The 14,661-nt window shown below is 38.5% G+C and overlaps 1 protein-coding gene and 1 long non-coding RNA gene across 3 annotated transcripts; one reads left to right on the top strand and one right to left on the bottom strand.

Annotated features, from left to right (window-relative positions):
* Window positions 1–7,160: 7,160 nt before the first annotated feature.
* LOC128919884 (uncharacterized) lies at window positions 7,161–9,052 on the bottom strand. 2 transcript variants are annotated; one of them, XR_008470018.1, is made up of 5 exons: window positions 9,000–9,052; window positions 8,038–8,218; window positions 7,591–7,974; window positions 7,361–7,529; window positions 7,161–7,296 (listed from the first exon to the last, which is right to left on the bottom strand). It is a non-coding gene; the product is annotated as an uncharacterized LOC128919884 (long non-coding RNA). The 2 variants fall into 2 exon arrangements; XR_008470017.1 differs by lacking the exon at window positions 9,000–9,052 and having other exon boundaries at window positions 8,038–8,982.
* A 1,346-nt stretch (window positions 9,053–10,398) lies between these two features.
* Window positions 10,399–11,000, top strand: LOC105215790 (cytochrome c oxidase subunit NDUFA4). The gene is made up of 3 exons (XM_011189907.3): window positions 10,399–10,578; window positions 10,627–10,773; window positions 10,829–11,000. The coding sequence occupies exons 1-3, from the start codon at window positions 10,537–10,539 to the stop codon at window positions 10,889–10,891; spliced, it is 252 nt and encodes an 83-aa protein (XP_011188209.1). The 5' UTR covers window positions 10,399–10,536; the 3' UTR covers window positions 10,892–11,000.
* The last annotated feature ends 3,661 nt before the right edge of the window (window positions 11,001–14,661 follow it).

Genomic DNA, 14,661 nt, shown 5'->3' with positions numbered 1-14,661 from the left:
CGCATGGCAATATATATATCCTGTTAGGTATCAAAATAATTTCCTAAACTAACAGCCGGTTTCACGAAAATTTTTAATTGAAAATTAAGTTCCATTTAATTTTAATTTTTATTTAACTTTGAGAGGATGGGATCATGTGTAGAAGTTCACGCAAGTGAGGAAAGTTTTTGATTGTCACTCACTTGGGAGTGGCCAGAAACGATTCTTCTCCACATGGTTCAAGCAGCTCACGACTTCCGGTTTTAGACCAAGTATCCTCTGGGTAGCCAACAGACATCCGTTTGAAGGCGAGCTAAAGTGAGAAGGCGAAGCCCGCTTATGCGGTTGTGCGTAGGGTTTGGGACCCACCACATAAAAACACCCCCCAATGAAAAATCTACGAAAGCCTCGGATGAGACACCCCCCTTTTGATGACGACCCCTGCAAACGTTTTAAGGATAATGATATAAGGGCATGCACCTGGAATGTCCGGACCCTTAATTGGGAAGGTGCCTCTGCCCAGCTGGTTGATGTCCTCATACGACTTAAGGCTGACATCACCGCCATCCAAGAAGTGCGATGGACGGGACAAGGACGGAAGAAGGTGGGTCCTTGTGACATCTACTACAGCGGCCATATAAAGGAGCGCAAATTTGGTGTTGGATTTGTGGTGGGAGAGAGACTCCGTCGCAGAGTCCTGGCATTCACCCCGGTGGATGAACGTCTAGCCACAATCCGCATCAAAGCGAGGTTCTTCAACATATCGCTGATTTGCGCCCACGCCCCAACGGAAGAGAAGGACGATGTGACCAAAGATGCTTTCTATGAGCGCCTAGAACGCACCTATGAGCGCTGCCCCCGCCACGATGTAAAAGTCGTGCTTGGTGATTTTAACGCCAGGGTGGGTAAAGAAGGTGTCTTTGGCACAACAGTCGGAAAATTCAGCCTCCATGACGAAACATCGCCAAACGGCCTGAGGCTGATCGACTTCGCTGGGGCCCGAAATATGGTCGTCTGTAGTACCAGATTCCAGCATAAGAAAATACATCAAGCTACTTGGCTGTCTACCCCACAATCTGCGCCAACTACCGTGGTATAAGTCTCCTCAATATCGCATATAAGGTTTTGTCGAGCGTATTGTGTGAAAGACTAAAGCCCACCGTCAACGAACTGATTGGACCTTATCAGTGTGGCTTTTGACCTGGAAAATCCACAATGGACCAGATATTCACCATGCGCCAAATCTTGGAAAAGACCCGAGAGAGAAGAATCGATACTCACCATCTTTTTATCGATTTTAAAGCTGCCTTCGATAGCACGAAAAGGAGCTGCCTTTATGCCGCGATGTCTGAATTTGGTATCCCTGCAAAACTAATACGGCTATGTAAGCTGACGTTGAGCAACACCAAAAGCTCCGTCAGGATCGGGAAGGACCTCTCCGAGCCGTTCGATACCAAACGAGGCTTCAGACAGGGTGACTCACTATCGTGCGACTTCTTCAATCTATTGCTGGAAAAAATAATACGAGCTGCAGAACTAAATAGAGAGGGTACAATCTTCTACAAGAGTGTACAGCTCCTGGCGTATGCCGATGATATTGATATCATCGGAAGCAACAACCGCGCCGTTTGTTCTGCGTTTTCCAGACTAGATAAAGAAGCGAAGCGTATGGGTCTGGTGGTGAATGAGGACAAGACGAAATATCTCCTGTCATCAAACAAACAGTCGGCGCACTCGCGTCTTGGCTCCCACGTCACTGTTGACAGTCATAACTTTGAAGTTGTAGATAATTTCGTTTATCTGGGAACCAGCATTAACAACACCAACAATGTCAGCCTTGAAATCCAACGCAGAATCACTCTTGCCAACAGGTGCTACTTTGGACTGAGTAGGCAATTGAAAAGTAAAGTCCTCTCTCGACGAACCAAAATCAAACTCTATAAGTCGCTCATTATTCCCGTCCTGATGTATGGCGCTGAAGCGTGGACGATGACAACATCCGATGAGACGACTCTTGGGGTTTTCGAGAGAAAGGTTTTGCGCAAGATTTTTGGTCCTCTAAACATTGGCAACGGCGAATACCGCAGGCGATGGAACGATGAGCTGTACGATTTATACGACGACATTGACATAGTTCAGCGAATAAAAAGACAGCGGCTACGCTGGCTAGGTCATGTTGTACGGATGGAAGAAAACACTCCAGCTCTGAAAGTATTCGATGCAGTACCCGCTGGAGGAAGCCGCGGAAGAGGACGACCTCCACTCCGGTGGAAAGACCAAGTGCAAAGTGACCTGGCTTCACTTGGTGTTTCCAGTTGGCGCCAAAAAGCAAAAAGGAGGAATGAGTGGCGCGCTCTGGTGGATTCGGCTATAATCGCTTAAAGCGGTTCCTACGCCAAATATATATATATATACTTGGCTGTCTCCTGATCGAAACACGCGGAACCAAATCGATCACGTTGTGATAGACGGAAGACATGTCTCCTGTGTTTTAGACGTGCGTACGCTCCGAGGACCAAATATAGACTCGGACCATTATCTGGTCGCAGCGAAGATACGCACCCGCCTCTGTGCAGCAAAGAACGCCCGTCTACAAACACAAGGAAGGTTCGATGTCGAAAAGCTGCAATCGCAACAGACAGCCACGAAATACTCTACTCGACTTGCACTCCTGCTCTCTGAGAGCACTCATCAGCATCTCGGTATAAGGGAACTGTGGAACGGCATCTCAAACTCACTGCGTACCGCTGCAGCCGAAACAATTGGTTTTCGGCAACGACAAAAAACAAGCTGGTACGATGAGGAGTGCCGTCTCGCAGCGGAGAGAAAACAGACTGCCTACCTCGCAACGTTGCAAACGACCACAACACGTGCGGGATGGGATAGATACCGAGAGCTGAAGAGGGAAGCGAGACGCATCTGCAGACAAAAAAAGAAAGAGGCCGAAATGCGTGAGTACGAAGAGCTTGAGAAGCTGGCAGACAGAGGGAATGCTCGAAAATTTTATGAAAAAATGAAGCGACTTAACGAAGGTTTCAAGACCGGAGCATCCTCATGTAGAGACCAAGGTGGTAATCTGGTAACCGATGTCCAGGGCATACTGGGATTATGGAGGGAACACTTCTCCGACCTGCTGAATGGCAGTGAGAGTACAACACCAGGAGATGGCGAACCCGATCCCCAAATCGATGACGATGGAACAGATGTTCCATTACCCGACCATGAAGAAATTCGAATAGCAATTACCCGCTTGAAGAACAACAAAGCAGCGGGGGCCGATAGATTACCGGCAGAACTATTCAAATACGGCGGCGAAGAACTGATAAGGTGCATGCATCAGCTTCTTTGCAGAATATGGTCGGAAGAAAGCATGCCTGACGATTGGAATCTCAGTGTGCTCTGCCCAATCCATAAAAAGGGAGATCCCACAATCTGCGCCAATTACCGTGGGATCAGCCTTCTAAATATCGCATACAAGGTTCTATCGAGCGTACTGTGTGAAAGACTAAAGCCCACCGTCAACAAACTGATTGGACCTTATCAGTGTGGCTTTAGACCTGGAAAATCGACAACTGACCAGATATTCACCATGCGTCAAATCTTGGAAAAGACCCGTGAAAAGAGGATCGACACACACCACCTTTTTGTCGATTTTAAAGCTGCTTTCACCAGCACGAAAAGGAGCTGCCTTTATGCCGCGATGTCTGAATTTGGTATCCCCGCAAAGCTAATACGGCTGTGTAAGTTGACGTTGAGCAACACCAAAAGCTCCGTCATGATTGGGAAGGACCTCTCCGAGCCGTTCGATACCAAACGAGGTTTCAGACAAGGTGACTCACTATCGTGCGACTTCTTTAACCTGATGCTGGAGAAAATTATAAGAGCTGCAGAACTAAACCGAGAAGGTACAATCTTCTACAAGAGTGTACAGCTCCTGGCGTACGCCGATGATATTGATATCATCGGAAGCAACAACCGCGCCGTTTGTTCTGCTTTTTCCCGCATGGATAAGGAGGCGAAGCGAATGGGTCTGGAGGTGAATGAGGACAAGACGAAATATCTCCTGTCATCAAACAAACAGTCGGCGCATTCGCGTCTTGGCTCCCACGTCACTGTTGACAGTCATAACTTCGAGGTCGTAGATAATTTCGTATACCTGGGAACCAGCATCAACAACACGAACAATGTCAGCCTCGAAATCCAGCGCAGAATAACTCTTGCCAACAGGTGCTACTTTGGACTGAGTAGGCAATTGAACAGTAAAGTCCTCTCTCGACGAACCAAAATCAAGCTCTACAAGTCGCTTATCATTCCCGTCCTGCTTTACGGTGCAGAAGCTTGGACGATGTCAACATCAGATGAGACGAAACTAGGAGTTTTCGAGAGGAAAATTTTGCGCAAGATTTATGGTCCTCAGAACATTGGCAACGGCGAATACCGCAGACGATGGAACGATGAGCTGTACGAGTTATACGACGACATTGACATAGTTCAGCGAATAAAAAGACAGCGGCTACGCTGGCTAGGTCATGTTGTCCGAATGGACGAAAACACTCCAGCCCTGAAAGTGTTCGATGCAGTACCCGCCGGAGGAAGCCGAGGAAGGGGAAGGCCTCCACTCCGTTGGAGGGACCAGGTGGAGAGCGACCTGGTTACACTTGGGATCTCCAACTGGCGCCGAACTGCGAAGGAGAGAGAGAGGTGGCGCACTATCGTCGATTCGGCTATAACCGGCTAAACGGTTGCAACGCCAATCACATACATACATACATTTAACTTTGCACTTAAATTTCCAGCGTTTCACCATTATAGACATTTGAAATCCAAAAAATTAAAAGGCAGGGATGTTAGTAAGAATAACAGCTGATTTATGTAAGCAAATAAATTGTATTTCTTTGTCATGGCTGATAGAAAAGCATATCCATGGTTACCTATGACACTAATTAAATAATATTTAATTGGCAAAGCGTGACCGTTTAAATAAAAATTAAATTAAATTGTGAAACTGATATTTATTATTTTTCACTTAAATTTGTTTCGTGAAACAAATTTGTAAGTAATTAAATAAATAATATTTTAATTTAATATTTATAGAAAAACAAAAAACTAAGTCCCGTTTATTGAGAAACATGTTCAATATTTGTTTAATTAAGAGATAAACGAAATAGGATAATTATTTTTTTTAAATATATAAAGCAAAACTTTGCACATATAGTTACTTAACCAAATGTTCCAATTATTGTTTGCCTGTGGAGACTATACCTTGTTTGTTTTCAGCAAACAGGTTGTAATGGTAACATCAGCGCTAATGCGTTGTCGACATTTTCTTTTTGTGTGTCCTATTGAATTGTAAACGCTCGCGAATTAGTACAATTATATCTTTTATTACTTGGCTGCTGTGCCCACATACATTATATTAGCCGTGTTGTGTTTTCTAAGTGTAGTCTAAACGTGTAATGCAAATTGTGTAATGGTGAATTCAATTGGAAAACTTTGGAAAATTTTTAACAAGCGGGCAGCGCACAAAGATAATGAGCAGAGGACTGATCAATCGAATATAGCTATTACTAATTTATCGTTCCTATTATGCTGTCAAAGAATCTATTAACAAACAATCACATATTTATAGAGTTTGTATAACGTGGTGAATCTCATTTCAGATTTCGGATCCTTTCAGCGCAGTTGAAGCCCAAACGATTTTGTATTAATGTGACTAAATTACTTTTACTCCATCCTCTCCGGTCCAATTCGGATATCACCTGGTAAAAGAAAATAGCCCGTTTTTGTGCAGTTCAGTGAATGCTGTATTTTTTACCTAGGTTCTTTCCGGATAGTTTCAATAGAAATGTTAATATCATATATTATATTCGTTATCAAAATGATCAGGATGAGAGACTATTTGTATTCTCGCCGTCGGTCTGCTTAAATCATATTTTAACGAGAATTATTTTCAACAGACCGATACTAAGTTTGAATGAATGTTGCAACGTGTTTTAAATGTGATCTTCGTATATCATTAATCAAACGGTACATGCATACATTAAGAAGGCCACGCGAGCTGCAACGCACATCTGGCTTAACTTGCTTTGTTGTTAGAAATTTATAGAACTAACTACAGCATATTTATTTCTTCAGCACGTCCCTGCAAGACAGGTACCGGCGAATTCTCCGGTGAAATGCCAGGGAGCGGTACCCGCAGTTTCAATGAAAGTTTCTATGCCATTCTTAAGGGCGAATTGACAAAAGTACCCGAAACTATTGTGTACGTGTGATCGTTCATCCCTTTCTTGCACATTACATTCAAATGCTGAACACAAAGACGACGACACGACACGACGTGGCGACGGCTGACCACAAATGTCGCTTCGAAGCCAGCGTCTTGAACTTTTTGAATCAAACAGCAATTTCATTGTTGCCGTACTAACATCTTTCACTTCAATAAAATTTACATATTTAGTTTAAAGTGAAATTATTTACGCAAAAAAATTTAAAAATGGTCGATTTATTTGTTTTAAATAATCGATTGTTATTATAAATGATATATCAAAGTTATTTTACGTTTCTGCAGACAAAATAACGTCATACTTGTTAGAACTTTGAATAATTTTACATTTCACATATTAGTGGCAGCTTTACAGCGGCCATTGTCGTCGGCAAAATTAGAAACATTTCTAATTTGGCGACAGCGAAAATTTCAACCCTTTTGTCGTGAAGTCGTGCTGTTGTCAAAAAATCTGTGCCCATATGAACGCGTGTATTTTAATATTTGACAGATGTCGCTCGTCGCTTGTCGTCTTCTATGTGTTCAACACATCATCATTTAGCAATGTATATATACCTCTTGCACAATTTGGGGAATAGTATTGGTACAATCATAGATGAAAGACCCAATACTGCGAACGAAAACTCCACGTGCACTTTCAGTACTGCGACCCACAAAAGCCCAGAAACTATACCCTCTGTTTTCGGTTAGTTCTACTAAAATCCCAAATGAGAATTTAATAACAAAATCATTACATTACATATTTATTGAAAATATCATGCCATTTAGTTGTTTATTATTATATTTACTTTATAGATATATTATCGTACTACACTATATACATATGTATAAAGTAGGTGAAAATGAATATTTGAACAATTTTTGCTATCGGACAAAGGCAGGAGGAAGAGTGGAAAATGTCAAATACCCCGTGCGGTCTGGAAGTGTAAGCTGCGCACATTATGTGAGGACTCTTTTGGTTTCTTTCGGAGTTTTTATAAGATCTGTTCTTTCATTAATTTCACTAGTACTAGATTCATCTGGGAGGAGGGTTTCTATAAAATATAAAGTAAAATTTGAATTTTTATAAAGTTTGTAATAAAAGTTGGTAATAATTACCTTGTTTCAGGAATTCTAAATCTAACACGGCACCGTTCAAGTCTTAACATCCATGCTCTTGCTGTAGTATTTCCATTGAACTAATTTCGGTGAATTTATGTCCTTGTAAAGCGATACAACAACGTTATGATTCCTCAATACAAGGTGAAAATGAATCAAAAAAGTCCTCCTAATTAAACATACAAAAAGTTTTTAAATTTCTATGAGCACAAACATTCACTTAAATTTACCCTTTAATTTCTGTGTTTTAGCTGCTAATGGCACGGCCAAATGCCGGTAAGCTCAAAGATACTGAAACTGCTTTGCCCTCTAGCTCATTGGCAAAACCCAGTTGACACACGTCGTGATAATAAACGGTTTCAAAAGCACCTAAACCATGTCGTTCCAATTCTCGTGCTTGTGTTGACCAAAAGGTTTAATTGCACGCAAAAAAGTGACATTAAACTTAATAACTGGTGTGTGAATGATTTGTGTTCCATGTAGCAGCGTTTGCGTCCATAGTTTTGGATTTGTTTGCAGCACATATTCCATCGCTTCGAAAGTTCTACGCTGCTACAATAAGTGACACCAATAAGTTTGCGTACCTTTAACGCGCCATATGAGGTTTGAAATATCTGTGTGGAAAATTAATTAGAATTTAAGGCAAGATAATATTATTATATTCAACAATTATTTACGTATTCAATGGTTTCGCCATTGATGTTGACCATTGTGTGCTTCGAATTGATAGTGCAATGAAGTATTACTGTATCACCCTCTTCAATTCCATATTTTGGCCTTAGAAAACTTTTATTCTACGTTTTACTTATTTAAAAATGCGTGCTTCAATAATTTATACTTTAATTAGGCTGCAGATCACTGAAATAAATAAAACACGCAAAATAATACTTCACAAGCAGCCATGATATAGCTCAAAACAAAACTTGTTCAAACACAAGAACTTTGGTTGTTTCTTTCTATCATTCAGGGTGCTGTATGAGAGAAGAGTTGAGTTAAATGTTTATGCACATTTTACCCTTTGTTGTGTATGTGTGTATGTAGTGGTGTTATTAAAATTTCTTTGAATGTGTTGGAGTTTCAGTACCCATGACTTGCTGGGGTGTTACACAATTAACAACGACATGTGCATACTCGTTAAATTATTTTATATTACGTACTCTTCTCAACATGTATACATATATATATCGCAAAAAAAATTTGATGAATAAAGTTCCAGAATTTTATATATTTATTTTTTCGGGTTTTAATGTATCGTATTGATAATTTAAGTTAAGCGATACATTTAAATATGCAAATTTGAAAATGCAATATTCTTACACTCGTTTTATTTATTTACATTACATTACAAATTTTAAGTGTAAATGTACAACAGTCTTACATTCGTTTTATTTATTTACATTACAACATTCGTTTTATTAAATTCTGAATATAAACAAATAAAATCTGCAGAAGTTGCATAATTTAAAAAAATAATGGATTTAATATATTGTAACGGACTTCCAAAATCTGTCGTTTACTCTAAAACTCGACCCTGAGTTCGATCACTGGATTGTCAAATAAAAGTCACACTTTAATGGCTATACACTAATCTTTATTTCTAATTCCTTATAACTTAACACTTTAGTACTCAATACTCTACTTTACAACTCTAACTTATAACTTGTCTACACTTTGCTCGACAACTCTCTTATCAGAACTGTGTCTTGCTGCCAGCCCGGCAGCCCTTATATAGTCGATTGTTAGCGATACATCGCCACTCGAACATTTTGGCAACTACGAGTATCGATGTCTAGATACATCTGGCAAGTTATCGATTTCGATAGTCAATTCTAGTTTGTTCTGGTGCCATTTTCGTTACAATATTGTATTTTTCATATAATAATAATTATTTCGTTACGTTTGTATTTTAATTCAATAAATTCTGGCAACTTTTTCCCTGTACAGATGCAGATACAATTGAATAGAGCGACGTAGAAAGGGAATCTCGCCGAGCCGAGATGAATGACAAAATAACTCGAACCAAGCTTCCGAACATTCCTATTCTGTGCATTTTACAAATTCAACAAATTTCTAATTTGTAAAAAATTGAAATTTATCAAGCATTTCGTATTCTGTGTCTAAAATAAAAAGCTCTTTTCTTTATAAGTTGTTAAGAAGTAAAATGCTCTTGACAAATAAAATATCTCGCTGTGGATAGTTGTGAAAGTGAATTTGTTGCAATGGAGATATTTTACTTTTGTCGTTAGTTTTATACAAAGAGGAAAAATAAGAACATGTGGATGGCTCGCGTTATTGAGCCGTTTTTATAATATATTAAGAAGTTTATTTTTCCGTTTTTTTTGTGTAAAAAAATGAGGATAATGAGGGTAACATTGACGAAATTGTTTTTTATATATATATCATGCGATTACATATTAGCAAATTTTTGCCAACAAAGAACAAAGTTTAGATTTCGTAGTCCCCAAGGAACTTTTCTGAAGCTAAACATAACAACCAACTAAATCAAAATTACATTCCAAACAGTTTTAAAGATATTATAAAGGACATATGTATATGTATTATATTATGAAGTATTCTACGGCTTTGCGGTGGAGCAAAAGACTATAGAGGATCTGGGATGGTAAAGTGAATATATAGGCTCCGCCATTTGATTATCAATCAAATTGAAGTTAAATTATTAACTATTTTGCAACAAATATTGAAATGTATTTGAAAATTTACGTTAAAAAATAATTCAAATCAATTTTTCAATTCAATTCGAATATAATTAGACAGAATCAGCTGTTTCTGTTTTCATTAGTTTGTTTCCCACACATGTGGGGAAAAGCTATGCGTACTGAAGCTTTTTATTTTATCAAAATTGTCACAGAATACCAAAAAAGTTCTTACTTGATAAAAATCTTAAAAAAATTTAAACTTTTTTGTTATTTTGTCAAGTGCACAGAATAGGGCTGTAAAAGTGCATATAAGAGGCAAAATATTTGAGTGTAAGCACAGTGTAATTATAAATTATCGTTTTCCAATAACACCTCTTTTATATCAAACATCATTTGATCGAAGTAATCTAAATCAATTTTCGATTACATTTTGACATCCGTGTTCAAAGCTCTTGCATAACTGTATTAATATACATTATTTGACACCTTGGTAGAGAAGATATTGTAAAATATTAAAACATGCAAGGTCTGGGATTACAAAGTTTGAAAAAAAATCCGGCGGTAAGTAAACGTTATCTTTTCTCATGATCACTTTTAATTGTGGTGTAGTTGATACCATTATATGTGTGTGTGGGAGCTGGAGCACTTGGCGCTATATATTACACTTTGCGTTTAGCTACACGAAATCCTGATGTAACATGGAATCGCTCATCGAATCCTGAGCCATGGCAAGAATATAAAGAAAAACAATACAAGGTATATAGAAGACTTAAATTTTTTTTGCACTTATGCTCATCAAATTTCTTTTCAGTTTTATTCCCCAATAAGAGATTACAGTAACATTAAATCTCCTGCTCCCAAATTTGAGGAGTAACTTGTTTTTATCATTGAAAAACAAATATGTATGGCTAATATGTGATTTAACTTGTTAAAACGTTAAATTAAAAATAAAACCAACCAGTCTCAAAATGACGGAAAGTTAATTGCCTGTCCAGTTATTTCCTAAGTTGTGTTTTAATAATCTCGATTAAAGAGGCCTCTAAATATATCACTTAAAATAAGGGCCACTTTGGATGTGTAGACCCTTTTAGATTGGGTACAATTTACTAAATTTTTAAGCTCATTTTAAACGTGTGAAATAAATTAGCACACCTGGTCAAAATAATAGGTTCACAAAACTTTCAAGTAAAACACGTCAAAAATAAGATTTCAGGAGAGATTGTAAAAAGTTAACTTTGTACAAAAAAAAAAAAATTAAAAGAAGAAAACTTAAGTGTTGTGTATTGGTTAGTTCTTAAGAAAAGAAAAACCTAAGGTGCCGATGAATGGTGATTGAAGATTTATTTGAAAATTTATTAACACTTTGAGCCCCGCGTGCCCACCCGTGGTCATTTTTTTTCTGCACCGGTGGACCGCATGCTGACGAAGGGTTGTGCTTTAGTTGACAAACTGGGACCAAAATTTGTTTACTTAGTTTTATTGATTTTTTGCGATTGAGGTGACTTTGTGATATTTATTTTTTATAAACCAAATGCATTTTTGTTGTTTTTTTGCAGTTTTTTTTGTGACCACCGTTGGTCAGGATGTCCCATAATGAAAATCTACCAATGTCCACGGGTGGTCACATTGTCCCAAATCGTAAAAACATAAATGTCCACCGGTGGGGCACGCGGGGCTCAAAGTGTTAAAGTTTAAAATTAAAAATTTGTAAAAGTTTAAAATGAAAAATATGTAATTTTTTTTTTTGGGTTAAAATATAATTTTGAGATTTCTTTTCAATAAATTGATCGATTAAAATTAAACGCTAAATAGTTTTTTCTGAATATGGGCGAAACCAAAATGTTGGTTTGTTGAAGTTGAGTATGGGGCTTCTAATTATCTAACACCTGACTAGAAACCATTGAGAGGATGGGTATAATACATTTTTTTTTTTACTTAGTTGTAATATTTGTCGGTCCGCTTGTGTGCACATATCTATACTTTGGCTGAATTTCCCGGGCTGGACAACAAGCAAGGTGCACACTGGTGCAACCAAGAATAGTCCTAAATCAATCCAATTAAATTTTCGTCACATCACAAAACCAACCCGGACACCCTAACATAACATTACAGAAGATCACGCAAGTGAGGAAAGTTTTTGACTGCCATTTATTTGAGAGTGACGAGAAACGATTATTTTGCATATGGCTCAAGTAGTTCATGACTTCCGATCTTAGGCTTAGTATCCTCTGCATAGTCAACAACATTCTAAGGATCATGATTTGAGGGTATGAACCTGGAATATCCGGATCTTTAATTGAGAAGGTGCCCTTATTCAGCTGGTTGATGTCCTCATATAATCATCATCACCGTCATCCAAGACTGCAATTGATGGGAAAAGAACAGAAACAGTTGAGTCCTTGTACAATCTACTACAGCCAACGCACAACCGCTTCTTCGGCAGTGCGATTAGCACCAAGTTTACGCTCTGCGTCGCCACCCATTGCGAGTGGCTAAGATAGGACCTTAACGGTCCTCCGGAGCTCCAGGCAGCATGACTTCCCGTCTGATCAGACCCATCCCCAACCTTCATACCGCTCTAATCCCCGTGCGAGGACCACAACGCAACTCCTGGTCTCTCGTACCGTCTGTTCCGTGTATCAGATCGTAATACGTCGGAATGTCATAACAGTTTAGTGCAATTCTTCAACACCTGTACATCATTTCCTCACACCCAGGATCACCACTGGCTAACCGAGACAAACGAAGCTTTTACAATTTAACTGCAACGGACTCCAGAGTAAGATCGAGGAGATAGTTGAGCTAATGGGTCGGGAAGGCGTATTAATAGCTGCGGTCCAAAAACCTAGCTAAACGGCCGCTTAGATCTTCTGAGCTGTGCCGGTTTCAACGTTATACGTAAGGATCGCATGCGAGACAATGGTGGTGGTTTGGCGTTTATCTTGCACAACACAGTGCAGTATCGAAGAAGCAGCCGTTTTAGTCAACGAGCGCGATGCCTAACGCCATGTATCCCCAAGGTCCTCAATCTGTCTATGACCACTCTTAATATACACGACTCGTGGAAAACCATGCCCATACAATTTGTATTGCGCCTACCTAAATAACGCGACGGCGACGTCGAGCGGTTGAATTTTTCTATTTTGACGGAGCGTTCCGAAGTAAAGTTGGCTGCGAAAAACGAAGTTTCTCTGTTCAATAAAATTTCACAACAACAATTCAAATAAACATTTTTATTTTTGACGTAAAGTTGCCGCTTTTATTTAGGGATGGCGCATCGACGTTAATGCTGAGCGGAAAAAAACGTTCCGCCAACGCTTTTAATTAGGGAAGGCAGTAAGCGGAGTCGTATCGTCCGATAACTCTCCTTTCCACAGTGGTGAAGACACTTGAGGCCTTGTTAGAGCTAAACTACATACAGGGATAAAGGGATGTCCAACTTATTCCAGCGTGAGAGCGCCTCAAAATAAGCGTTTTTTATAACAATTTGAATTATTGCCGGACCAGACAAAATACAAATTTTTGGGCCTTTAAATTAAAATACCCAACATTTATTACGGTTAAAAAAAATTTTATACTGTATTTTTAATATAAAAATTACATATTTAAATTTCTTTTAGCGATATTAAGGTACGTTAAAATTGCTTGTTTTCGAACTTTCACTAATAAATAAGGAAAATTATCACTTGTCAACTGACAATTGATAATTTTTTTACAATTTTCCATGAAAAATTAATTTCCCTATGCTGCATATCATAAAAAATTTCTTTACCCTCTTTTAAATTTCGCGTTTACATTTATATTTATTGTTTTAAGCTCTTATAAGTAATCTTGCACGGCGGTTAAAAATGTCTCTGTCGTATATTTTTTTTAGCAACATTTCAATATGGCCGTTCCAGTTTCCCAATTGCGAAACGTCAAAACCTACTGATTCCAGTCAACTGTCAAAGATTGGTAGGTTTTGACGTTTGTCCGTGCGCTCTCACTTCCAATGAAAATAGAGTTGGACATCTCTTTATCTCTGCTACATAGCTCGCGAATGCGAATGCGAACGTTTGACAGTTGAGTTGAATACACATGTTCCTATGAGATGAGCTACATAGCTTTCGCATGTTTTCGCAACCAAATCTCCGAAATTCGAACTCGGACTCGAAGACGCACAGAAGTTGAAAATTTTCAACTTTAATGCGCTAACACAGCAACCTTCACATTCTTGAGAATAGCAACCAATATTATGTTACTTACTATCTTGCGTGTTTTAATTACACTGGTTTACAGCAAAAATGTTCCATGAACGCCACTATCCAATTTGTATGTGAAATGGCTCGCTGATTTCGAAAATCTAGTTAATTTTTTTTTATGGATACGTTTTTGAGATATTTGCAATTTACCGTTATTCGACCAAAAAAAAAAGGTGTCTTCATTTAATCATGTATATCTCACTGACCAGTTGAGCAATCTTCCTGCAAATTATAGAAAATAATAGTGAATGAAATTTCCTAAAAATATTGCCTACTCCATTTTTCCATAGGCCTTATAATTTCTGAGAAATTTATTAGTCACTTCGAGTTTTTAAATTTTTTTTATGAAAAAATTTAAAAAAAATAAACTTTGGCAAGAAAAAAAATTTTAAAACAAAAGATA

This window comes from Zeugodacus cucurbitae, chromosome 2, assembly GCF_028554725.1.
Source record: "Zeugodacus cucurbitae isolate PBARC_wt_2022May chromosome 2, idZeuCucr1.2, whole genome shotgun sequence".
Taxonomy (NCBI): domain Eukaryota; kingdom Metazoa; phylum Arthropoda; class Insecta; order Diptera; family Tephritidae; genus Zeugodacus; species Zeugodacus cucurbitae.
The sequence above is the reverse complement of the archived record's forward strand: the minus strand, read 5'-3'. Positions and strand labels throughout refer to the sequence as shown.